At 34.9% G+C, this 27,696-nt stretch overlaps 1 protein-coding gene across 2 annotated transcripts; it reads left to right on the top strand.

The window, feature by feature from the left end:
• The first annotated feature begins 967 nt into the window (after positions 1-967).
• LOC121408647 (NADPH--cytochrome P450 reductase-like) lies at positions 968-27,532 on the top strand. 2 transcript variants are annotated; one of them, XM_041600180.1, is made up of 15 exons: positions 968-1,114; positions 8,264-8,463; positions 10,579-10,639; positions 12,055-12,183; positions 13,726-13,875; positions 15,170-15,294; positions 16,049-16,138; positions 22,318-22,416; positions 22,863-22,979; positions 23,600-23,718; positions 24,283-24,464; positions 24,601-24,750; positions 24,923-25,193; positions 25,899-26,127; positions 26,697-27,532. In XM_041600180.1, the coding sequence occupies exons 2-15, from the start codon at positions 8,279-8,281 to the stop codon at positions 26,839-26,841; spliced, it is 2,052 nt and encodes a 683-aa protein (XP_041456114.1). In that variant the 5' UTR covers positions 968-1,114; positions 8,264-8,278; the 3' UTR covers positions 26,842-27,532. The 2 variants fall into 2 exon arrangements, with proteins under 2 accessions (XP_041456114.1, XP_041456115.1); XM_041600181.1 differs by lacking the exon at positions 968-1,114 and adding an exon at positions 5,611-5,699.
• The last annotated feature ends 164 nt before the right edge of the window (positions 27,533-27,696 follow it).

The raw sequence follows: 27,696 nt of genomic DNA, 5'->3' as shown, positions 1-27,696 counted from the left end.
TGGACCTTCCCTTACAATGCTCATGTAGATTTTGCTATCAATGGAAAGAATACATTGAGGAATACAGAAGTTGTTTGTACAATAGTGATGTTGTAGCGTGTGTTATTGCATCATAATCAAATTTTGCAATTCAAGCGTGAAAATTAAACTGGGTCGAATTCATTCGATATGTCAACGACATTTTTGAATAGTGGGGATTTTTATCAATAATTTCATATCTGTTTGGAATCAGTCAAAAGCACACGTCACCCTGTAGGGTTTAATATCACAAATGATGAAGTGAGCTTTAGGTGCTAGATCAAACTTGGTGATATTTTCATTCACCTCTTCTTTTTAATCAAATTTGCAAGACTGTTGTTGAAAGCATTTTCTCGGAACATGGGGCGGGAGAGCTTTCAAATCCCATCCCCATTTTACGCAAGTTTTTTTTTTTTTTAAATAATGCCTGCTGCATTTCTGATTCTCTCTATATATCTTTCGGTCCCACCATTTCCCCGGTGATCCACCTCTCCCCCTCCCTCTGTTACATTTTCAGCCAGTAAATTTTACTTCTTTTGAATAAAGCGGGCACGGATTGACTCTTAAAAAACAGCCCTTTATCATGTTTTATATTCTTGCATGTTATAGGACCGTATTTTGCTCTACCATTCTCTTTTAATTCCCTCAAATTTTAAGTATGCTTTAAAAATCAAAAAGAAAAAACAACTTTCTTGCCTCTAGTTTGCTTTTCACTTTTTTGTAGGAGGGGTAAGTTTTTCTATATGATTATTTTTTATTTTTATAGTTTCCGCCAATTACGTCCACTCTCCTTTCCTTGGTGTATATTGCTTGTACATCACTCCGGACACCACTAACCCCACCCCCCGCAATCCCCTCCCCACTCGTCAATCCTGGATCCGCCCCTATACCAGTGGTTATCCAACCTCTACTGTTATCCCCATCTTCTCAGAGCGGCTGAGCCACAGATCAAAATATAGATTCACATCTTCATTGCTAAGTCAAAGTTCTATTAGGCATTTTCACAAACATTCCGAACTATTTCTCTGCTACCGTATATCTTGTTCACATTGAACTTCTGAAGACCCGATACATGTTGGATATTTCAAGATCATGCGTGAGTTTACTTTTGATTGATTTTTGGTATAATTTTTTAAAGTTTCGTATACACGGATTCATAATGATGTTCCCATGATGTAATAGGTTATGTACGTCATCCGGTGAAGTATGTTTCATAATTCTAGAACTCGATGATGATCTTCTAAAATGTTAATCAATTTGATCTCAGTCGATGTTTTTTTTTACGTTATTGCATCTTATTAAGCTCGTTAATGACTATACTCCAGATTTATTTATATCACATTATTTTTAAAGCTTTGATACCAATGCGATGGAATCCGCAGTTGGTCGTTGAATTGTGTTTTACGTTTGTATTGAGTTTCACAAAGTGACCATTTTCACATTATTGTGTTTATAGCAATGTATTTAAAATGTTGCATCACGCATCACACGATAAATTCCTTTCATTAGAATTTCATATAATTATGACTTCGATTCGTGTGTCGAACATAAATATATATATCTTTATGACTCTATGGTGTCGAATGGTGAAATCTGTGTGTTCTCGTTGCTTATTTTACGCTTCTCATGATTATAATTATCTTCATTAGCACCACAATTCGACCTCATGGAAGAACAGTGGTATTATGATACCGCTGAAATGGGCCATCCTCCATAATTATGATCCTATACGTTATGTTCTATTGAGCATGCATATATTTTATTTTTTATATAGAAATAAATGCAAACAAACAAACAGTCGTTCATTTTGAGAAACATTCTTAGTTAATGAAAATGTAGAATTTTTTTTTTTCCTTCCGACAATTCCCTAATCTACAAATTTAAAGATCAAGTCCACTCCAGAAAAATGTTGATTTGAATAAATAGAGAAAAATTAAACAAGCATATAACGCTGAAAATTTCATCAAAGTTTCGCTTATTTTTCACAAAACATGATATGCAGAACACAGTGAAATGCAAATGATACAGTCGATGATGTCCCTCAGTTAATCCTTTTTTTTCTTATTGTGAATTATACAATATCTAATTTTTACAGATTCGACAATAAGGACGAACCTAATTGATTGAACTATAATCAACATGCTAATTCCATATGTTCAGGGAAGAATTTATCATTGATTCCCTTGTCAAGGATGAGAAATTATAACATTCCATATTTCATTTAATAAAATACAAAAGAAATAGTGAGTGGATGACGTCATCTGTCTCCTCATTGCATACCGATACAGGATGTGCATTATAACTGTTTTGTGAAAATTGAAGCAAAACTTTAGAATGCTGTAACTTTCCTATTTTACATCCGATTTCATTGTTATGCTTGCCAGATTTTATCTTTTTATTCAATATGAATCAACTTTTTGTTGGGTGCATGTCCTTTGCAATAGGTCTTAATATTTTCATTAATTCAACATTCTAAACCATGCTCAGTCTGATATAAATTATTTAAACGTCTGATTACACCATTCAAAGGGGGTATACTATTTCCTTGGACAGTTCATAAGCATCTTATATCATGGACACAATGATGGCACCGTGATTGGGGCGTCGCCATGCCATATAGGGCAACGTACATCCCTTTTCTTTTTAAAATGAGGATAAAATAAAATATAAACTGGGATGAAGAAGAAAATGAAGAAGACATCACAAAGAGATAAAATTATGTAACTCTCTACGCCTCATTTATCTTTGAGAAGAAAAAACAACATTTAGTCAAATTTGCCAGCATAATATATGCACCTCCTATCACAAGTGCACCCTGTTTCGCCCCTGAGCAGAGGTAAACTTGGTGGTTTGGTGAGTGCATATAGCTCACATAAGCTATATTTGAATTAGATCCGATAAATGCCCAAAATATCCGGACTACAAATATAGTTGTTGCGCAAAGACATGTGAATAGAGTGGGAACGGGGGGGGGGGGGGTCTGGGGGGAGCAGAACACATTTTCCATGTATTAATTCGACTTTACCATGTTAACGGTGCATTAATGTTTTTGTTGGAGGAGTTTTTGGCGTAATCGTTGGAAGCAGGAGCGGGGCCTGGGTAATTTGAGAAGGGGCAATTGATTGATTGATTGATTGATTAGTTGGTTGGTTGGTTGGTTGGGTTGGTTGGGTTGGTTGGTTGATTGATTGATTGATCCACTCATTCATTCATCTTATTTCTGCATTCATGATGAATATGAAACATAACAAGATAATAACAAAACAATAATGACATAGTCGTATAATGTAAGCAATGAAAAATAAATATAAGATGCATTATTCACTTGAAAAAAAATCCATTATTCAAAAAATGCAGACCGCCATCGTAAGCGATTAAGCTTGAAATGATGGCGGTCTTGTAAAAAAGATAACCAAAAGATGACGTCACTTGATGAGTAGATATCAACATTTCTTACTTAAAAGAACATAATTACCCTCAACATGGTGATAATATCATAATGCAAATGAGAAATCCGATGATTTCCCTCGCTCACTATTTATTTTGTATTTTATTGCTTGAATTATACAATAATTTATTTCAATTTTTGTATATGAATCAAACTTTTTTTCGCTGATAATAACGAGAAAAATATTCTATATTTGATATAAAGAATAAATAGCGAGTGGTCGGACGGTGGCGGCGTGGGGGGGGGCAATGGCAGTATACCCTGAACAACTGAGCCATATTATGGATCCCTCCAAATCTAGAATTAGAAAATGACTATATGAACTCCATGGATGTATGTGGTTCAATTTCCTCATATAATCAAATTTCGTTATTTACATGAATTAACTAAACTTGTGCTAGTAGTCATAACGTCATAATTTTTGATAGTTCTGATATGTTATCATTGGAAGAATGTTATAAAAAAATATGACCTGACTAGTTTAATGTTATATGTTAGATTATTTAGTGTAGATATAATATCCTCACCTAAAGGCATCGCCTTCTACAAATCTGGAATAAAGAGCCCTTATAAAATTACTGCACATGTCAAAAACTCATGCATGATCGAAACGAATAGTATACCAAAAAGATAAATTAATTATTTGATTAATAAAAAGAACTTTCCTTTGGAGGTGACTTTACCAAACTCACGAGAAAGACTTCTGAATTGAAATTTGATGAAAACGAACAGATTGCTGCATGGATTAAACAATTTCGGACCTATATATAGGAAGAACAGAGCCATTATATCAATGGCTGTGAATAGAGTGATCCATCCGTATATTTTATGTGCACTTTTGTTTATATATTTGTATTTAATCTCATTTTATTGTGATTTTTATACGGTAAACCAACCAAACCAAGGATCTTTACTGAGATATTTCCAATATAAAATATCACATTGAGCTTTGTTTTATGACAGCAGTTGTTGGGAATGAAAATAGCAAATTTTGTCAAGTGCTTCAGTGGAAAAGAAATAGAGAATGTTGTACAAGTCATGTACGCCTTTCACCCCAACCTGAAATACATGTACAACAATACAGTGAGATATTGAGCCAAAGATTTTGAGGGGATCGATCGACAAGATGTGACGTATAATATTTCGACATTTTTTAAACAAAAATCAAATTTTGTGGTATAACTCAATATAATATTCAGGAAATTAATCGCCTGTGGAGACGGTGTAAAATTATCAAAAATCATTGTCGGTAATTTTGTATTTTCTGATAAACTCTGACCCCAAACCCGGGGGGGGGCACTTCCATTTACGAGTGGATACCATGCGCGACCATGGGGTCTCGAAAAGCACCCTAAACACGTATTTTCCATATTCTGAAAATGCACCCCTTAACAAGTATTGGCGTGTGAAACCCTACCCTTTATTAACAAGTATTGGGAACAAAACGATACTCTTGGCAATTATTCCCTGAAATGAACCCCTAAACAAGTACAGGAATACTTTATTATGTCACGGGTCCCTCGGTCGTTAGTTTTATATACACAACATATTGTTTAGTACGACCCCACGTACCTTCCACACCTCGTGCAAATCGGACTCTAAACACGTAATGTTGAGGCAACTGAAAAGGACATCCTTATAAAACATTTTAATTTTTGAATTTTGACCCTAAACACGTAATTTTCCTAGCAAAATAGATACCCTTTTTTCATTATTTTTGTGTTTTGACACCCTTAATACGTAACGTGCCCTATCGTGAAAAAGACATCCTTTTTACGTGTTTTTTTTTTTTTGGTCGCGCATGGTATCCACTCGTCAATGTAAGTGCCCTCCCGCGGCCCCAAAACTACTGGATCGGGCTCTACATTTTGGAGGATTCTAGGTAAATAAATATGTAAAAAGAGAATTTGTGAAACCGGCGCTGCTACGTTCATTTCTGTTGTTCAGGATCTGTTCCTCAGACTCCCGCAAAGATTTAAATTACATCATCAAACTCAAATGCATATTTTTTTCTATCAACGATCTCCAGAGGTAGAAAGACTAGCGCGCGCTTACGTCACGCCAGACAAACAAGCCGGCCAGCTGAAGGTCAAAGGTTATTGCATAATCTGCACTCGACTCGCACTGCACTGTATACTGTATGTGTACTGCATTGCACTGCGATACGCGGAGAGGTGTCTGATCGTGAGCAAAATTCTCTGAAATTTTAGAAATTCTGGAGTTAATTAAAAGGGTGAGTTGAAAGTAAGATTTAATAGCAATTTAGTATTAGTACTGTAGTAATGTGGTCCATGAAGTGTGGACAGTTTTGAGAGGATATCGGGGTACGAGAAAGAGAAAGACCGGGAAGAAAGGGAGAAAGATCGAGAGGAGAATGACGGGCGCTAGGACTGGAGTTGGAGCGGGGTAAGGACTGGTCCGCACGGGCGCCAATGCAGTAGTGGGATTGGGACTCGGGAGAGAGGATCTGCTTGGGCTTGTGTGACAGAGAGGTATGGTGAGACTACCACATATCGACCACCTCTTTTGAAACCGATCACCTTGCGGGCGTTAAAATTATTGTGTATTACAAACGATACGTGCGGGAGAGTAGGCGCAGTGTCCATAGAAACGGTAACAATCTCTCTCTCTCTCTCTGTTCTCATCCCTCCGCTTGGTTCGGAGATCGTCGGGTCCAACCCGCATGTGATGTATATGTATCTTGACGACTGAATGATAGTGACTCATCAGGCCAGGAGAGCACTGGAACGGCTATTATGGATTTTTGTGATATATATCAAAGTCGCTTTTAATAGCTTGGCATTGATATCCAGGGGGAGCTTTGAGTCAAAGGCAATAAGAACATCTTGGGTGAAATTGAAATTGTAGTTTACAGCTGGTTTGTCAGAAAAATGCTCCAGATACCATCGATGATCCTGTAATATCTCCTCGATTTTACGAGAAAAAAGGAAGCAATAAAAAGTAAAAATTTAGTAGAATTAGATTTAGACTCTAAATCTAATCAAAATCATGAAAATTGTATTGACCAGACCCAAATCCCGCTGAAAAACCAAGAAATCTGATAGGAAATGGCTTTAGAACAAATATCTGTTGACAGAGTGTTGTCAATCGTCGAATCATGTGCCGGAGCATGTGCTGGAAGTAGTGAAATGATCATTTTTGATTTAGCATGTTGAGAGCATAGAACTGATTTGGAAGAGTAAAAATATTTCGCCACTGCGACAAGAACCGGCCGTTAACTTAGTGTACCGCAGGTGGCAGTAGCGGACCGTGACCCGGAGGAGACAAAGCATTGGGGGGGCACTGCATTGTTTGTGAACAATGCCGTGCCCCCCCAATGCTTTGTCTCCTCGGGGTCACGGTCCGCCACTGGCAGGTGGTCGGTTTCAAAAGACGGGTGCAAATGAGCAAATGTAAAATCGTTGTATTCGTTGTTCGTCGATATAGGCCTATAGGCGGATTGAATCGGAGTCACCAAGCGAAACATGGGAATCTGATCTGCTCAATTTTCTTCACAAATGAGACGAAAACTGGGTAAAAGTGATGAATATTTTCGCATATACGATGCTTGGAAGATTAGGTGGTTGATAAGGGGTAGTTCCAACCAACGTTCTCGCCAGGTTCACTCTGACGCTTGTCGGCGCGAAGCGACGAATGCCGCGCAGCGGCCTCGGTTTGCACGCATGGGAGGGTGCACGCATGGGAGGGTGAAGCGCGGTAGCTATCGAAAATATCAATATCGACGAGCTTAAATTGCTGCTCAATGCACCACATTTTATGTCTATTTTATAGCGCTTCTCCGGTCACGCAGCACATGATTCAATGCAATCCATGCATAAAAAGTCCAGATGCTTGCATGTACATTTTGATCCTGCTTGGATTGTGTTTTTTGTGCAGGGGCGGAAGGCAAATGGAGTGTGGAATGTGAAAAAAATTATGTCTCTGTTTTTTTTGGCTGATGCCCTGTTTCAGAAGATGCCTTTCAGTCAGCATGCTACAGATTTGGAGCAGCAAAATTGAGAAGCATATGATTATTGGGATATAAACTAGGATGTTATTCAATCCTTTCATTTTTGCTCACACATACATGTAGGACATCAATGACATTCAGAGATACTCGATCTATAAACGTTATGTGCCCCGTATATCTGGAATATTATGGAGAAACTTGGGAAAAATGGGATTATAAATTATGGTAAACAATCACAAATGGCCTCTATATTGCCCTGTTAAAATATGCAGGCATTTTCCCAAATAAAACACATGGAATTGTTAAAGATTACCAAAGATACAAAAGAACTGCACATTGATTTCCCATGATTTCAGTGATTTATTTATTTAAATATCATTGTCCAGTCACAAACTGTTTCTGGCTTATTCACGGTCAAAGAAATATGAAGAGAATATTAATATCACTAACAGGTGACAGTAATTGTCACCTGTTAGTGAATTCATAATCGACTAACGCCCCTCACTTCATAGGTCCATTATTATAAGTATGTCATGACTACATCTTTGCTGTACATAGTTTGATGTGGACCCAAAGTTGGGCGTTTGTGTGGCTTTGTTATGAAAGTCTATTGTGCTCTCATTTTTGCAAAATCAGGGACAACACATGAATGATTGTGGACTGTAAGGCCTGGTGGATTATAACATACATGAGGTGTTACTCATGTGATTTTGATTGTTAGTATCTATGTAATGCATGTAATTATGCACACATTAGTGTCACTCCTGTACATTGTCATTCAATTTACAGAATAAATTTCCATTGAAATATGTTTTTTTATCATTCAGTGTAAATGAAGTATCATGTTTCCTGAGGCTGAAGCTAGCGAATCGATAGAAGCTGCATCAACTGAAACCATGGCTGGTCCGGCAATTGGCACGCTTGACATCTTCCTTCTTGGTCTAAGTGTAGGAGTAGGTGTCTACTGGTTCTTCTTCCGCAAAAAGGCAGAGAGCAAGACAGAAGGCCTTGTTAATCCCATTACAAGGTATGAAATTGTAAAAAAAGTAATGCTTTCTCTTTAAAATGACAAAGTATTGTTTATAATTTGGGAATTTAGGGGAGTTATGTCAGGCATAGAGACAGTTCTTTGATGGTTCAGGAATTGAATAGTTTCAAAAACTTTTAGAAATCATGACTTTCTTATTTAATATTACATAAATATCTGATTTGATGCAATTTTCAATATTAGGCTTGTCTGACTTTTCTCTATTTATTCAAATCTGCTTAGTTGCTGCCCATTGGCCCATAAAAGAGTGTCATATTGATAAAGAAACAAATTGCTTCTTCAAATTTGTTCTGATACACACTGTATGACCCTTTTTTATGCTCCTATATGGTCCACTTTTAGTAGATTTTTGCTAGGGGCCACTAATGGGTCATGATGACTGAAAATATTTTCGTCATGTACAATCATTTATGAATTGATGTGTATGATTATATATGTACATGCATGTATAAATTACTATTATCAATTTTTCTGAAAAGGAAATTTACAGAAGTTGACATTTGGATGAGCTTGAAACATAAAGATATCAAGAAGTTGGTTACTCTTTGGATTTGTTTGGTCAACCTTTTCTTTTGATTTTCTGCTTATATTATCAAAATAACATCTACATCAGGTTGAATACTGTGTACATTGCAAAGAAATAAACACCAACTGAAACTTAAAATGAAGGAAGTACATGTAGTTCTATAGAGGATATGATAACTGTTTTCCTGAAATTTTCATTTGTGTGGTTCTGCACATTTTTCATTATGCTGAATGCTTTCTGGTATGTAGAGAAGTCTAAGTCACAAATCATGTTCATGCCATGGGTCAAGTCCAGTATTAAATTTGACATCTATTGATTACATGTACCTGCATGTATGTAATGGGAAATAATATATCATACAAATGGTGAATGTTCATGAGTGCAATGGACAGAATACTTCATGAGGTGAAAGATGAAATGATCCATGTTTTTATTGTTTGAATTGTACAATACTTCTTTTTATATATTTGACAATTAGGACCAACTTTACTAAACCGTATTAGTATTAAGCAATGCTAATTTCTCATGTTAAGGGAGGAATTAATAGTTGTTTCACTTGACAATAAGGAGAAAATAAAAATATTTCATATTATATGCATATAATAAAATACAAAAGAAATAGTGAGTGGATGACATAATCAGTCTCCTCATTCGGATACTGACCAGGATTTGCATTGCATATAACTGTTTTGTTGAATTAAGCAAAACTTTACAATGTCATAACTTTCTTATTTTACATCCGATTTTGATTAAATTTTCAGCATTATGCTTGTTGGATTTTTCTCTTCTCATTCATGTAAACTTTTGTGAGGGTGAACTTGTCCATTAATATGACCAGATCTATGCAAGTTTGAATATTACTGATGTATTTCAATATTAAAGGACAAGTCCACCCCAACAAAAACTTGATTTGAATAAAAAGAGAAAAATTCACCAAGCATAACACTGAAAATTTCATCAAAATCGGATGTAAAATAAGAAAGTTATGATATTTCAAAGTTTCACTTCATTTCACAAAAACAATTATATGAACGAGCCAGCTACATCCAAATGAGAGAGTCGATGATGTCATTCACTCACTATTTCTTTTGTTTTTTATTGTTTGAAATATGAAATATTTTGATATTCTCGTCATTGTCACGTGAAATGAAGTTTCATTCCTCCCTGAACACGGGGAATTCCATTATTTTAACATTTTGTGCTTCAGGCAAGGAGGTCCCAATCGTCAAATTCGTAAAAATTCAAATATTGTATAATTCAAACAATAAAAAACAAAAGAAATTGTGATTGAGTGACATCATCAACTCTCTCATTTGGATGTAACTGGCTCGTTCATGTAACTATTTTGTTAAAAATAAGCGAAACTTTAAAATGTCATAACTTTCTTATTTTACATCCGATTTTGATGAAATTTTCAGGTTTGTGCTTGTCTGATTTTTCTCTATTGATTCAAATCAACATTTTTCTGAGGTTGACTTGACCTTTAAAGCTGAATGCTTATAATGTATCATTTCATTGATTAGCATGTAATTGATGTAAATCCCCCCCCCCCCTTTTTTCTTTCTTAGTTCTTCAATGACTATGAGTTCCACCAGTGGGTCAGGATTTATCCAGAAAATGAAGTCATCTGTAAGTAGCATTCTTTTTAAGTTAAGTCCATTAGACTGTATACACCTGATAAAAGATAAATAATATCATATGAATATACATGTAGACCATTCATGGGCAGATTGGGAGATATGTCATTAGACTTTGGAAGTGCTATGTTCAGGTTATGTTCTCATGTGATGCAGAAAATTATTGAATTGATAATCCTGTGTGCCTATTAGTACTGTAAAGATGTATATTTTTGTTCATTATGATCTTTGAGGTACATGCATGGTAATGTCCAAAATTGTTAAAAGAAATAGAACACCCAATGTCACACAAAGTGTATGGGATATGTGGAGTCGGTGATGTTAGTTTTGAGGATAATATATGCTTCCAAAGCTTTCATGACTTTCTTGCATCTGGGTATTGGGCATCTTTTTATACAAAATTTATATGATTTTTCAACCATTAGGCACATGCGTAGTTAATAAAATTTAATGCATCATGGGTATTCAGTTTCCTCATAGACCATGTAATACCAAATGCAGATAATTGTGAAATGGCAGGGTGACAAGGGGACAACCCAAAAAAGTATTAGAGATATGTATTAAATTTTGCAGAATTATTCATTCTACGATGTCCCAAAATATTTACAATATTTTAGAAATTTTGGTTTCATTGGGTTGGCTGGAATACCTCCCTGGGTCATGATATGACCTGAATAACCATTATTGTCAGAATGAAAACAGATTTTTTTTCATGACATGAATAAATAAATCCCTTTTACTTAAATGTATTTCTAAAAGAATTTTCATTAGCAACTCACATATTGTGAGAAATAGATTCAGATGAAAGGGGGAATAAAGTTGGGGCTCCAAATAAAAAAAATGGATACCTCAGGCTCAAGTGTTATTTTGTTAAATTACCACATAATATGTTACTACTTTATCCTACCCTAATATATGCCTTTTTCAATCAACAGGAAATTTATACTTTTTTCGGGAGAAATTTAACATTTTTGACATTATGACACTTCCTGATACATGTAGACTGTGCATGAGTTTTAAGATTTCTCAGTTGGTTGCCTAACACTCAATAGAGCAAGTTTAAAATACATGACAATACACTGTAGTTATGACTTATGAAGAGATTTCTACTATTATGTATCTCAATGGCCAACCAAATAAAAACAACTAAAAAAGATTTACATTCGAAATAGAGGGTAGGAACCATGTGTTGCAATTTTTTTTAAATCCCTATTCATTTTTTTCTTGTTTTTCTTCTCTTTCTCCCTTATTCTTGTTCTTCTTCTGTTCCTCTTTGTCTTCCTCTTCTTCCTCATCTATTTTTTTTCTCTTTCCACTTTTATTCACTCTCCTTTTTACTTCTGTTATTCTGTATAGTCTGTCTGAATCATACATTTTACAAACCAATTTCTCCATGTATGTATACAGGGTAGGAATGTTGTTGTTTTCTATGGATCCCAGACGGGTACAGGGGAAGAGTTTTCCAGTCGGCTGGCCAAAGAAGCCCAGCGTTATGGTCTGAAGGGCATGGTAGCAGACCCGGAGGAAAACGAAATGGTAAGGGAACTCCCTATAGTCCCATAAATTCATTCTCAAGCTGGGTTCTAAACAGCTGTGTGAGGGTTGGTATTAAGGCCATCCATTCCAAAATAAACAAATTTATTACTTTGAACTTGATTCTGGATTAATGTGAAAGTTTGTATACTTTTACAGTTAGAGTATTGTTATACTTGAATTACCGGTACTGCCTTATTTCTGTATCAAGTCAAATGATTAGGCCAAACTTTTTTAATCCACATAGTATTTAAGAATTAAAATTGAAATTGTGAAGTAGCAGCTTTCATGATACGAATCTACACAGATCTAGTAATAGCTCTGCTGTTTGTTGGTACTAAAGATTTCTTATGATTTACTTTGCAATACACGTTTTGAATTATTTACAAAAATTAAAATTTTTAGAAAGACATTGAAAAAAGTACTTGTTTTATCATCAGTAACAAAAATAAGTTGAAACAAAATTTCCTTATAGTTATTTTCTCATGAAGATGTTTACGCACAAAGGAGGAGTAAAAATAGACTGTGTCTGTTCATGCATTTTTCTCTTGTTTTGGGGTTTTTTTCTTTTGCTTTCTTGTTTTTTTTATTTGTTTTATATTTTTATTTTAAAAAGGATATTAAAGGGTAATGAACTTACATGTAGACCATGTTGGGGGAGTCAATATCGAAATTTTAACCTAAGGTTATGTTTTTGAAATGTCATCATAACGGAGAAAGTATATGGACCGACCTAGTTCATGAATGGTGGCCATAAGGGTAAAAAAATATTACTGAAGATCCTGCCTGAGTTTCAAGTCACATTACCAAGGTCAAAGGTCATTTATGGTCAATGAACTTTGGCCAAGTTTGGGACATTTATTGAATTACCATCATAACTCTGACATTAAAGGGGAATGAAACCTTTGGAACAAGTAGGCTTGTGTCGAAACAGAAAAATAAAAGAATAAGAACAAAGAAAGTTTCAGAAAAATCGGACAAATAATGAGAAAGTTATGAGCATTTGAATATTGCAATCTCTAATGCTATGGAGATCCTCCCATTGGCAACACGACAAGGATGTGTGATGTCACTAATGAACAACTTTCCCTTTGATGGACTGTAAAATACCCTGATAATGTGTCTTTTTGCTTTTTCTTATGATGATACAAACTCTCTATCCATGATGTATTCTTTAAAAATCTGTATTACATGCCCTCCTATAGAAAGAACACATGATCTACTGATAGATGTGATAAAAGAGGCAATTTAAGTGAAATATATACTTAAGTAATGGGGAGAGTTGTTCAAGAGTGACATCACACATCTTTGTCGCATTGCCAATGTGAGGATCTCCATAGCATTAGTGATTGCAATATTCAAAAGCTCATAACTTTCTCATTACTTGTCCGATTTTTCTCAAACTTTCGTTGATCTGTTTCTATGATTTTTCTGTTTTCACATAAGCTATCTTGGTCGAAAGGTTTCATTCTCCTTTAAATTGGTCTTTTAACTTTTTAAAGTTATATATTGATGAAAAATGTTCTATTTATATTTGGAGTGCAGGAGGACCTGTCCCAGTTAGCTGACATTGAAAACTCACTCGCCATCTTCTGTATGGCTACGTATGGTGAAGGAGATCCGACAGACAATGCCCAGGAGTTCTATGATTGGTTACAGGATGGAAACGGTGACCTAACAGGGGTCAAGTATGCTGTAAGTTCTGCAATGAATCATTTAAAACACATATCAATTCAGGGTTGTCAATGAATGGTTGTGAGTAGTCATGGAAGACAGATATATGGTCACATTTTTTTCTTTACACAAAAATTATAATCATTGTTCACTATGCATTTGCAACATTTAGCAATATACATGTAATGCTCTTCTGAGTAACAATTTTATTAGTCATATAGTTCAAGGTTATGCTTTTACAATCTGAATGCTTGTACAAGACTTGATGATATCTTTAATAGCTAAGCAAATTGGAGCCCTAGGTCCATATAAATTCTTGTAAGTCTCATAATAATATGTTATTATTACTGCTGGTGATAACTAGACTCGTTCATGTTTTCCTTTTTTAAATATAAGCCCAGGCATCTTTTTATTTTCATGTGCAGTGCCTTAAGATAATTTCTCTGCATAACGGTCTGCTGTGTCCATATGTAAATCTAAATCTCCTTGATATTTATTAATAAGTATTCCCTGCCACATGGAAATTTGTTTTGCTCACATTATAAACATTTGCACTAAAACATTACATACATGTTTATGCATAGATACAATTGCATCCCATTAGAAAGTGACAAATATAAGCAAAATTCTTTAGGATAATGTTAAGGTTTTAAATAAAGATGTAAAAGTAAAGAAGATAAGTAAAGGAGATTGTCTGGTAGAAAAGATCAGAAAAGAAAAATCAGGTGGTGAGATTATTGAATGGGGAGGTGAACAAAGGAATTTAGGAAACGTTGAGTGCAACAGTGAACACATAAAAACATAATTGGAGAAGAGTGGGTGATTTTCGTTTTTCAGTATTGTATTTCTAGTACAATTTTTGTTTAGGGTTAGGGTTATTCTCTCAATTTTCCTAAGATCCTTCTTTCGACAACTTCTGTACCAGACAACACAACTACATGTAAATAATACATGTATAACGCTCTCAATGACAGATTGGTAGAACAAAGTAAGAATAGTCCTATCTACATTAAATGATTTAAGTTTCCTGAGGAAATACATACGTTGTTGAGCTTTTGATAGAATAATACTAAGAGAACATTTCAGTCATTTTATATCATCTTACAATTTTCCTGATTTTTATTGGCTGATAAGCACATGTGTCTGACTTGTTACTACGATAACTATCTAATAACGCAGACTTTGGCGGATAATCCATCCAACAAGTCCTTCGTGAAAAGCTCCCCGGTATCAAGGACAAAATCCTTAAAATTAATAATGCGGGCTTATTTATCTGCAATTGGTCATTTATTCTCAATATTCCGTTTTTCTATAGGTTTTTGGCCTTGGCAACAAGACCTATGAACACTATAATGCCATGGGCAAGTATTTGGACAAACGATTAGAGGAGCTTGGTGGGGAAAGAATATTTGAACTTGGATTAGGAGATGATGATCAGAAGTAAGTAGCCCTTTGATATATTTCTTAGCATGTAGGTCTCTCAGAGTGTGTGCAAATGTATGTGTACCATTGATAGAATACAGCCAGTCAACATACATGAAGATTTTGCAAACAAAAGGCAAATAATGTGAATGCTCCAAAAATCACATGCTAAATATTTGTGTGAACTTTGTTCCTAATGAGAATCCCTTGGTGTTCCCTGTTAATAGCACAAAGTAAGAGTGATTTTCGTACAAGCCCGGTTGCCTTCTGACAACAATCCAATTTGCATTGAGATGCTAGTTTAATAGTAATATTGATCTACAAAAATCAGATTTGATTCTTCGTTGATGAGAATAAAAATCTGATAAAGCAACTAAGACCATGTTCCATATATCACCTGAATGGTATCTTACCTCCATGAAATTCGAAGTTCAATAATTTTTTAAAGGTACATTAAGTATTTTACCCAATTGAAAAAATCCTATCTCTGTATGTACTGATTCTTTTAAAATAAATTGATGTGGCCATTTTATTTCACTTCAATAAAATGGTTTGTAAAATACATGTAGTAACTTGCTTCCTCCTTTATCAAGCCAAACAGTTATTTTGGATGTTGATTGTTGAACCATTTTATCTCAGTAAGTTAAACTTGAACACAATTAAGTGTAAAGTACTGGGGGAAATTTCATAGAATGTAGTGAAAATAAACAATCTTTAAAGCATGGAGATACTCACTGGCTACATTATGAATGATTTTGTTTTGTTTTCATAGTATTGAGGAAGATTTTGTAACATGGAAAGATCGTTTCTGGCCTGCAGTCTGTGAATATTATGGATTAGAAGCAACTGGAGATGAATCAAAGTAAGTCCTTATACTTTATTGAACACATTTTTTTTATAATAAGGTCAATGTTAAGCTGTATTTTTTCCTCAATTAGGCAATATTAATAAAGTTTCTTTTCATTTTTATATTTTTAACTAATTGAATATGGATATATATGATTCAAGATTGATGATAGTAGCAAAATTTTAATAAAAATTGACAGTTTGCATTTTTAAACAGTGATTTTGTTATTGTGTTGCCAATTTTGAGTGTAATGATTAGCTTAAGTAAACTGGTTTATTCCGGAAGGGTACTATTGATGCCCTGGAGATGGTAGTATTTTTTTCAGTACATGATTCTCGTACTGTAAAAAATCAAGGTAAACAGAAACTGCAAAAAAAAAAATGTTTTGAAAGAAAAAACTTCCTCTACAGATTTAGTTGCATACACATATTTAAAGCCTGTTCAATGTTGCATTATCTGAATGCAAGGAACTTGTAGGAAATAAAAAGTTTATATATTGCAAGCATCAAATTCGGGATACCAATAAAATTCAAAAGCTTCAAATATTTAATTGATTGTGAGAGGGCTTGAACATCACAATGATCTAGAAATGATAAATGCTCCACTTGATCCACATATACATGTACATGGTACATATACATTTCTATTTCAGTGTTAAATCAACAAGTATGTTTGGAGTAAGATAAGATCCGACATAAAATATACATCAGTTTTCACTTCTAGGGCTTATGAGACTTAATGCACATGTGTGAGCTTTTTCAATTCTGAAATTCCCACAAAGGATACTGGACATACAGTCAACATTGACCTTTGAAGTGACCACCTTCCATTTATGTATTTAACCTATGACGATGTTTGTGTTTGAGTTGTGCAACTACATGTAGGTACAGACAAGATTTTAAATCTTTTATCTTCATTTATCTTTGAGTTGTTCAGCGTACATGAGTCTTTGGGTATTTTTGGTAATATGACTCAATAAGCCAGCAGACCTAATTGTATAGTATGCAGTTGTTAGTGGTAAGGTTCCATATTCAAAATGAAATCCGTGTCATTTTCACTAAATTTTGCACAGAGTCTCTTTAGCACCTAAATATTCCAAATATGCAAAAATTAACTTGGGTCCATGTGCTTGATTCTTTGCTATTGAGCTTTGAAGTTCACCCATTTGAAAGGTCTCAAGAAATATGCAATAAAAATAATATTGCATTTTTATATCCCATGATATCATTACTCAGTCAAAATCCATCTAAATTTCTCCAAATTTTACAGTATAGTTCAGAATTATATAAAGATAAAGAATCCTCTCGATTTGCTATTCTGTAGCAGCACCTTCAATTTTCAAAATAAGTTGTGAAAGATAACTAAAACATATCTAAAAAAATTTGAAATTTATGATAAATTTAAGAAATTCAATAAGTGCTGCACTTTATTCAAAACCCATGCCATTTTCACAAAATATTGCATGGTTGCAGAAAAAGGTATACTAAAGAGGTATGATCATTAAAAATTTGGGGTTCATGTTCTTGTTTGGAGCAAATACATGTGCTTTTAAAAATGTTGATCTACAAAAAATTCTACATCACTATCCCATTTAATCAAACTTTAGGTCAAGTTCGTCAGACTTTGCAACACTGCAGATTTCAGTATTCTGAAGAAGTAAAAAAGTTTAAAAAGTTGGTCCATAGATTATTTCAGCTAATAGCATCATTAAATATTGTACAATGCCTACTTAGCTTGTTGTACGCGATCAAATGGGAGGCTGAATGTCACACATTCGTACCGTTGCACACAAGACGTACCATCCAAAATGTACCGTCCAAAATGTACCATTGCACGGCTTTAAGAGGTGACGTCACAATGCGATTTCATTAAATAAGGTGACAATGCGCGTACAGCCCGCTGGCTAAATGCGCAATGTTGTCCAAGATCATGTGCACTTGTGGGCCCGGCTTGTGGGATTTTGCTTTTCGCTTTCAATATTTTTGCTCCCTTTTCATAGATTACTTGATGGAAAAACTCTTGTTTTTTTTCATATTTTCGCTAGATTCCGAGGCGTTGTACAACACAAATAGCGAATATTCTTATTCGTGCAATGGTGCGAGATTTCGCATTCGGTGAAAGAAACGCTCTATTCAACTCGGCTATTGCCTCGTCGAATAGAGCATCTTTCTTTCACCTCATGCGAAATCTCGCACCATCGCACTCATGCCTATTCGTTATTTGTATAATAATACATCAAGATTTGCTGTTAGAGTGCAGATGACTAGAAAAATCAGCTGATCCCTGTAGCTGATTACTCACCTGTTCACTTATTGTGACGTCAACGCGCATGGCCTAAAATATGCACAGATAGGGATGCACCCAATCATAACCGGGAACATCCTTTACAATATATGGTGGCAAGGAAAGAAGTAAGGGGGAAGAGAGAGTGCCAAAGGGTGTCCCTGCAATGAAATGAGCATGTATTTTAGAATCTTTTGGAGAGATTAGAGACATTTATCCAGAGGCGGCGGAACATCACGCTCAGACAAAGAAAGTGGAGGGGCACCTTTTGTCTGCCAAACAATAGGTGTCCCTCCACTTTCATTGTATGAGCCTGACGTTCCGCCCCTCTGCATTTATCATTCATGTACATGTTGTATGTACAATGTATGTCTTTTGAGTTCAATGTCTTATCATGTGTACAAGTGTACTTTTATGACTATACATATAGGTAATTGCAAAATCAGTATGTCAACACTCATGTATTTGCTGAAGATAAACATTACAATCACGTGCAGCTCCCTGCCTATTCTACTAACATATATCAACAAGGCACATGATCCATACCCTAATATGGAATATTATAGATTTTTATGAAAGGTGATTTCACGCTGGTATATTGCCATTCAGAAAATACGATTGAGATTCAGAGTACGAAGTAAATTATTTTCACCTGCTGCATTTGTTTAATTAATCCACTGATTTAAAAGTGGGGGTTCATAACATTGAAAAGCACAGATTGTCATATGAGTAGGCCTATCCTTTTTAGAATAAAAATATAAAACATAAATAAACCAAACAAAACCAGAAACAAGAGAAAAATACATAATACAAAATAAAAAATAAATCAAAAATAAATCAAAACAAAAAACAAGAGAAAAATGCATAACAAACAATTTTGGTTCCTCCTTTGTGTGTAATCATCTTCATGAGAAAATAACTTAAGGAAGTTTTGTTACTGATGAGCTCAAAACAAGTACAGCTATTCCATGCAACCAGACACCTAGGCATCAAGTTTCAAGTTAAACCAATCAATGAAGAATATATATTTTTGTCTAGATACATGTCCAAAAGGTGTAAATCTGATTTTTCACTGCCTTTCACCTACAAATGACACAGTTACACGATCCTAAAGAGATATAAAATTTGCATTAAAAAGTATATCTTTTTGTAACTTTTTAATGGCATTAATAAAAATGTGTTCTGTTGTCTGTAAATACATCATTTTTTGTATTCTGTCTAATGTAAATATATGTGTAATTAGTATGCAAAAGCATACTTTTTCCTCTAACTCGAAGGCCCGAATTTACAAAGGTGGTTTTAAAGCCATTGATTGAACCCATGGTTTATGCAGATTTCCTGTATAAATTACGCTTATTTACCGTGTATATTAAAAAATGTCCAATGAACAGCATTTCATTGAAATTTGTATCACCTTCATCACTTATTGTATTTCCCTGTGGAATATTATTTCATACATGTGTAGGAGAAAAATTAAAATGATGTTATCAACATTATTACAATAATGTTGCAGCTTCATTTAGCTTCACCCCCCCCCCCCCAACAAAAATAAAGAATAAAAATGAAATGAAATCATTTCCTAGGCAGATAAAAGTTGAGATGTATGGGTGTTTGGTGCTTCATGAATAATATCAATGATCCACCCAAACCTTACTTTAGGCAGGCTTCAGATAGGAGTATTCACACTTGCCTGATAGGGAAAATACCAGATGTTTTACCTGTCCACATGATATTTCCCAAAGAAAATGTCCCCCATCCTAATTACCCCAAATCAGTTGGTACTTTAAAAAATAACACAATTTTTCAAGGGATTATTTTCCTAGATCACAGGATATTATCAGTGCAAAACAATAATTAGATGTACATTGTAAGAAGTTTTATGCATTCTTCTGAGAAAGTCTTGTAGCATGCTCATTAACTATGAGAAATCTATCTGGATCAGGCAGGTTCAAAGACATGGTATAATTTCTGTGTGTTTTTAGGCCTGAACAAGATATCATAATTAGTTTTCCTGACTAGGCTAGTGTAAACACACCTTATGATAATACATCTAGAGATATCACCTTTATATATGCTGCATGAATAATATCAATGTCCGTATCTTCTTTTGTTTTTAAGACAAGACTTTTAGTGTAACATACATGTACAATGTAGCACATTGTAATATATGGAACAAGTGAAACTTTCTACATGTATGTTATCTTGTGATCAATATCTCTGACAGAGCTCTCTGGCAGAGCTCATACCAGATTATTTTCCTAGATAGCTGAGATTTGCTTCAGGGGATTCAGTAGATCTCTAATTTGATTCACATTCGTATTCTGGTCTTTATCATTTGCAGAGTCAAATAAACAGACTTTGCTCCTTTTTTTTGAGGGATGGATAAAGAGAGCCTTATCTTGATTCTGGAGCAGATTAATTTCACATACTGTACAATATGTACAGTAGGGAGTGATTTTGGGTCATGTCACCTTTATAGAGAATTTAGAGAATTTAGAGATTGAACATTGATGTACAATCTAATGAATGATTAATGACCTTCCAATACACACAGTTGGCCTCATACTGTAAGTTTCACTTGGGAGGGCAAAGTACATTGTACATGTATGTTACACTTGTCTTGACTATTGACATTATAATGTTAAGCATCCATATGTCATATTCCGCTTGTATTCTGTATGAATAGTGAGTAAATATATTAGTGCTGAATCATTCTTTACATTTATATACTGATCAGTGATTTTGGTCCTATTAATCTTAAATTTTACCATGATACAGTGTACTTCCTCCCTCAAATTCAAAGTGATGTACAATTGTAATATCACAAAATAATTGTATGCTCTTACATTTTCCTCCTTTGATATTAGATGAAGATTTTTTGGGCAAAATTTTGGTCATGCACATTTTTTGTTTTTCATATTGCTTTAAAAATAAAAAACATTTTGTTGTCCCCCCTTTGTTTTTTTCGCTAGTCAGGCAAAGTCAAGGTTGGTGGATTTTAGGTTAAATTAAATGTGTATATAAACCTTGATTATGAAAAAAAATCATTGATGTCAACCATGTACTTCATTCATACATATAATGCATACAAAGGATCAACAAAGGGTTTTAGGTAGTAGTTCTTTTTCTTATCTTCAATCAAGAAAAACTGGATCAGAATCAAAGGATTTCAATAACAAATTCAAATATTATTATTTAATATCTAATTGATTCTGTCAAAGAATATTTCAAAAGTTCAAATAGCTTGCAATTTACCGCTTGGCTGTTCCAGATGTTGTTTAATTAGTCAGTTAAGATGTGACACTTCATTTGTATCTTGCGTTCATTGAACCATTTTGATATGCAATAAACTCTATCATGTCTTACATGTAACATTGAATTGGAACTTAACCCTCACCAACAAATGGTATTTTCAGTCAAATGATATATCTTTCTTGACTTCTTTATTCAATGTAATATGGTAAATGGGACAAGTATGGTGACATATGTTCTACTTTCCAGATTTTGATTAACAAATTAATATATTTTCTCTTTGAATAACAATTGTTTCAGAGTTCTGTAAACATTGTAATTTATTTTTTAAAAATAAGTGTTGTTCAAATCATATTACAATCAGTAATGCAATATGTTGTAGAAGTGCAGAAAGTTTTTACAATTAGCCTCAAAGTATTTCTGTAACTAGAAGTCATGTACCATAGAATAAGTTTAGGATTGATTTGACTGAAAAGCCAGGTTCCGAATTTCCAATAGAGAGGCAGTTAGGATATGGACATTCATTGGTCTGATTTGTTTTAGGATTTGTTGATTTATGAATTACATGTAATACAGCTTCAGTATACTTACTATACACTCTCCTCCTTTCACACTTCCCCTTCAATCATTCTTATTTCATTTTTTTTCTTTTGATGCAGTATACGTCAATATGCTGTAACTGAACACACCGAAGATGTCCCTGAGAAGGTGTTTACTGGAGAAGTGGCTCGGCATGGTTCGTTCAGGAACCAAAAACCGTAAGTATATATATACCATTCAAGCTATTTTTTTTGAGAGAGAGATTTATTTACATGAATTTCCAAACGGATGCAAATTTAACAACATGCAAGATATTGGCACTTTGGCAAGCAGTGCCTACATCCCAAATAGCAAAACCATAGCTATAGCAAGCTCTTTAGTCAAGCCTTTGTGATTTTCACCTCAATATGTAATTATATACATAAAATAAGGTTTTAGAAAACTGATAAAATATGCATGAAACTCACAATTTTGCTAGGAATTTGTATTCAGTAATTAATCATGATATAAGTCTCCAATAGTCTAAATGTTTGTTTATCTGTTGTACATATATAACAGTGTGAACACAGCTTGTGTTCTAGCTTGGGATGATTCTTTCTGTTCAAGATTCTCATTTATACAATCAATAAATAGCAATTGTATTTCATATACCTTTGTGTTATAGACCTTATGATGCCAAGAACCCGTACCTGGCACCAATCGCTGTCAACCGTGAGCTTCATCAAGGTGGAGATAGGTCTTGTATGCACATTGAATTTGACATCTCAGGCTCAAGAATCAGGTATGGAACATCTATATTAAATCCTGGGACACGGTACACAATCTGTTTGCGATCTGATTTTGAAATCGTAATTGCATTTGAGGCTTCCTGTCCGCAAAAACTCAACAATCAACATTCTGAAATATGGTGTAAATATTTAAATTGAAATTTAAGGCTTTTGGAGCCTCCTAGTAGGAATAAAAGAGAATTTTATTCCAAATTGTATTGATTTCATAGCACCGAGTCTAATTTTAAAGTGATACATTTGAATATATGCACCTTTCTCGAATAGTTATCTTACATATGGCCCTATTAACTCTTATTTGACAAATTAAATGATTGCATATCAGGAGGATGTACAATAAACAAAATATGTATTCTGACATTTTCAGCCCATTCCGTACTTGAAAAATTGTTTAACACCAAAAATACAAAAATTCATTTTTTTTTTGTAGTTTATCAGGTGCCCAGTCAAAATTAATTTTGATGAAATTTCTAAAATATTATCACTAAAATAACGAAATATCTTGACAGTTCTCTTATAATGTAATTAAATGGAATGGCGAACTAAACATTTGAAATATTACAAAATAATATGAGAGGCTTTAAGACTAATTCCATTTTTCCAATCTTTATCCTAGGTATGAGAGTGGTGACCACGTTGCTGTGTATCCTACCAATGATCCTGAATTAGTCGCTGCTATTGGTAGAATCCTGGATGCCGATCTCAGTAGGGTCTTCACCCTAACCAATGTTGATGGTAAGATATCTTGATTGTCAAGTGATTAAATTAAGAGAAACTGTCCAAAATGACTGGAAAGTGTTTTAAGATTTTTGAATCTTGAAAAATAGAGATATTGGTTTAATTCTGCATAGAATCACTAGCATTGCACAGGCTCATTCACCACAGAAAATTTTGTTACTTCAATTTTATAGGAGGTAATTATTTTACCTCTACATGTAAGAGCTCACCTCATGCAGACTAAACAACATTAGATGCAGAAAAACACGATTGACATTTCCACCATACATTTAAATTTCATTATTGATATTGTTGGCATGAAATCAGTGGGAGCCGAAAAGAAGATTCCATTCTCGCATTCCAGTTTATGGTTTATGAATTAGTCTTGAGTCATTTCGTACTAGTAATCTTCTCAAAGAGTTCAAGGTGATTTTTTCTTTCTTGACAGGGGAGGCCAGTAAATGACTTTTCCGTTTACATGGACGTCACCAAATGTTCGAGGATCAATGTCCTTGAGTCACCCCTAGCCCTGTGGGACTTCCCTTGGTATTGTAACGTATACTGTTCTTGTTTTCTCAACAGAGGAGGCCAGTAAGAAGCATCCGTTCCCTTGCCCTACCAGCTACCAGACTGCCTTTTCTCATTACCTGGACATCACCTCATGTCCTAGAACCAATGTCCTCAAGGAGATCTCAGAGTATGCCACCGATCCTGCAGACAAGGAAAAACTACTTCTCATGAGTTCTGCAACTCCAGAGGGCAAGGTAAGATGATGTTGGCAGTATGTTAAAGTATATTGTATATTGAATCTTTATGTGTGCCAGATAGATAAAGATTCAATCATGCTATCATTTTACTACCATATCATTAATGACTTTGTCTGGTCTATACCCATTTCAGAAAGAATACAGTGACTGGGTGATCAAGTGCCATCGGAACATAGTTGCCATCTTAGAAGACCTTCCATCCGTCAAGGTTCCATTGGACCATCTCTGCGAATTGCTTCCTCGTTTGCATGCCAGATATTACTCAATCTCTTCATCACCAAAGGTAAGACGCATTAACATCAAATCCATCTTGGTTTGCAGAGAGGCCAACTTTAAGATGTCTTGTGAATAAATGAATAAAATATGGTAGAATTCATCAATATATCTATGCAACAGATCTAGCAATGTAGCCACCCTTATTCAGCACCAATCGTATTTTGAATTCGTTCTCCTAGGTAAGCCCAGACAAAATTTCCATCACTGCGGTCCTCATCCGTTACACCACGCCCACGGGTAGGATAGGGAAGGGCGTGGCCACCAACTGGCTCAAAGATAAGATCCCCAATGGGCCTGAGAACACCCACAGAGTGCCCATCTATGTGCGCAAGTCGCAGTTCAGGCTACCATTCAAGACCACCACCCCAATCATCATGGTTGGACCAGGTACTGGTCTGGCTCCATTCAGGGGGTTCATCCAAGAGAGGGACTTCTACAGGAAAGACGAGAGTGAGTGTCTAGAATAATTGACCTACCATTTTTTAAGCGATTAAGAAAAAAATCTTAATCCTTTGCACAATGTGTGAGTGGTAGAAGTAGTAATAGTGGTCATAGCATATTGGGATTGGGCATGGGATAATACATCACAAAGGTTATGAATTGAATTCAGTATTATACCAATCAGAAAGAATACAATAATCATACATTCAATCATGTTTTAGACATATTGCCAAGAGTATCATTTAGAACTTCGAAGTGTAATAATATTCACATTTCAGTTTAGTTTATTTCACTTCCATTTTCTGATAATAAACATAACAAACATATATATACATATGTATAAATGTACAAAAACAGAATAAGTGTTATAAGAATACTTCAATAATTAATTAACAAATTCATAGCAAATAGATGAAATATATAGAATTCTTTATGTTCCAGATACATTTTGATGATTAGACAAATTATAGATTACAGTCAGCATGTGAAAATGAAAATGTTATGACTATTTTATCTGGATCAAGCCAGAGACGAATTGTGAGGGTATGGTGACTAAAGATGCACTTTGACTTCCATGACATAGACAATAGATCAGTAAAAATGGGGGATCTTTTAGCATTTTTGATGTTGAATTATGCATATCTGACTATCTCACATGTTGATTAGTCTCATAATAATATCTATCATACCTTTTCATCTCTTCGCCTCCATCAGCCAAAAAGGTCGGTGACAGCATCCTGTTCTTCGGCTGTCGCAAGAGCACCGAAGACTACATCTACAAGGACGAGCTGGAGGAGTACACGAAGAACGGGACCTTGACAGACGTCCATGTAGCCTTCTCCAGGGAGACGTCAGAGAAGGTCTATGTGCAGCATCTCATGAAGAAGTGCCAGAAGCAGATATGGGGTATGCTGGAGAAAGGCAGTCATATCTATGTCTGTGGGTAAGTCAACTGGGGGGGTCATTTCACAAAGCTGTTCCTAGTGTTAAAAACAGACTTTACGAATATCTGCCTGCAGCACCTTGGGCCATTTTTCACAAAGAGTTATTAACTGTGGTAACCTTGCCACATTGTCAACTGCCATGGTAACAAGAGTTTGGAAGCTAATCAGAATCAATGTTTCCAAGGAATTTACAATTATGGCAGAGATACCATTGTTGTGATTCAATTAGAATATACACCCAATGATCTGTCAAACACTGTTTTCAACAAGTATGATTTGATCCAAGCATTACTCAAAACAAGTTTAATTCACCTTTAAAGTCAAATTCCCCATCAGACAATTAGAATTTGGCAGCCTCAAGCAATTCAAACTTTATCCCAATTTCATTTATTTTCATTACTATTTAATTGACAAATTAAAGAATGCATCAAAGAAGTTGATACAATATTACACAATTATTTACATATATACAATATGCATCCTCTGGGCAGCCAAGGATAAAGAGTCAGCTGAATAATTATGGTCAATAATGACTAATCAACTCGACTTGACCCCTAATTCTTTACAGTGATGCCCGCTTCATGGCACCGGATGTCCAGCGTACCATCCGAGAGATCATCTGTCAGGAGGGCGGCAAGACCCAAACAGAGGCAGAGGATTATATCAAGAAAATGCAATCAAAGGGACGCTATTCTTGCGATGTTTGGAGCTAGTCCTCGTCTCCTACCCAGTCTGATTTTGTAATGTGAAAGGGATGTGGTGACTTTTGAAAATATATGAGCTGTAAGGTTAAATTTGCTGCTTGTGTATGTACCGTGGTGTAAAAAAATAAGTTCCTAAAAAAAAATGGTCTCAAGAGCAGAATTGTCAAATACAGTGAAAGAACACATTTTCTACATAGAACCCACCCCATCCCTTTTTGTAATATTTACTGCAGTATTGTACTTAGGTGTACCTCAGTATGGTAAATGTTGGTGTTAATGCAATTCCATAAGAATATCCAAATTTTTGTATGCCCGTCCCCAATTTTTTTCCATCTTCACCTTAAAGTACTGAGCCATGATAATCTTAGAGCAAAGGCAAATTTTCTTTGAACATGAAATCAGAGGTGAATCATGGCAAGCATTCTAGCATGTAGGGGGTTGAATACAGATATAGTATGGGATTTTGGGATTTCCCATTTTGTCATAGATGCCTTGTCAGTTTATGTATAACCAATGGCTTATATTTGTGGATGTTCTTGTAGGCTCCTGCTTCATGTAATTTAAAGCTTGGCATCTGATCGTAGGGCTGATTTTTACATTGGAAAGCATTGGTCACCCACCATGAGCAATCGATCTTATACATCAATTGTACGGTCAGTCACCAAGTTTTGTGTGGTAGGGCCTTGGAAATCAGAAGAAAGCCCAGACATGTGTGAATACAATTCATTTCATCACCCCACCCATCCCTTAACAAAGTTACCAAATTCAGATTTATTATACTCCACTTTGTCTTGGACATCCTTGATCTACTTGTTTATCCTTTTATTCCTTTATGTTTTTAGAATACAATTCGTTGCACGCACC

Source organism: Lytechinus variegatus, chromosome 2, assembly GCF_018143015.1.
Source record: "Lytechinus variegatus isolate NC3 chromosome 2, Lvar_3.0, whole genome shotgun sequence".
Classification (NCBI taxonomy): domain Eukaryota; kingdom Metazoa; phylum Echinodermata; class Echinoidea; order Temnopleuroida; family Toxopneustidae; genus Lytechinus; species Lytechinus variegatus.
The sequence above is the reverse complement of the archived record's forward strand: the minus strand, read 5'-3'. Positions and strand labels throughout refer to the sequence as shown.

Coding starts and splice junctions, on each gene's coding strand:
- LOC121408647 (XM_041600180.1), top strand. CDS start 8,279: ATGTTTCCTGAGGCTGAAGCTAGCGAATCGATAGAAGCTGCATCAACT. Junction 13,876..15,169: donor TAACAGGGGTCAAGTATGCT/GTAAGTTCTGCA, acceptor GTTTTTCTATAG/GTTTTTGGCCTTGGCAACAA. Junction 15,295..16,048: donor TTAGGAGATGATGATCAGAA/GTAAGTAGCCCT, acceptor TTGTTTTCATAG/TATTGAGGAAGATTTTGTAA.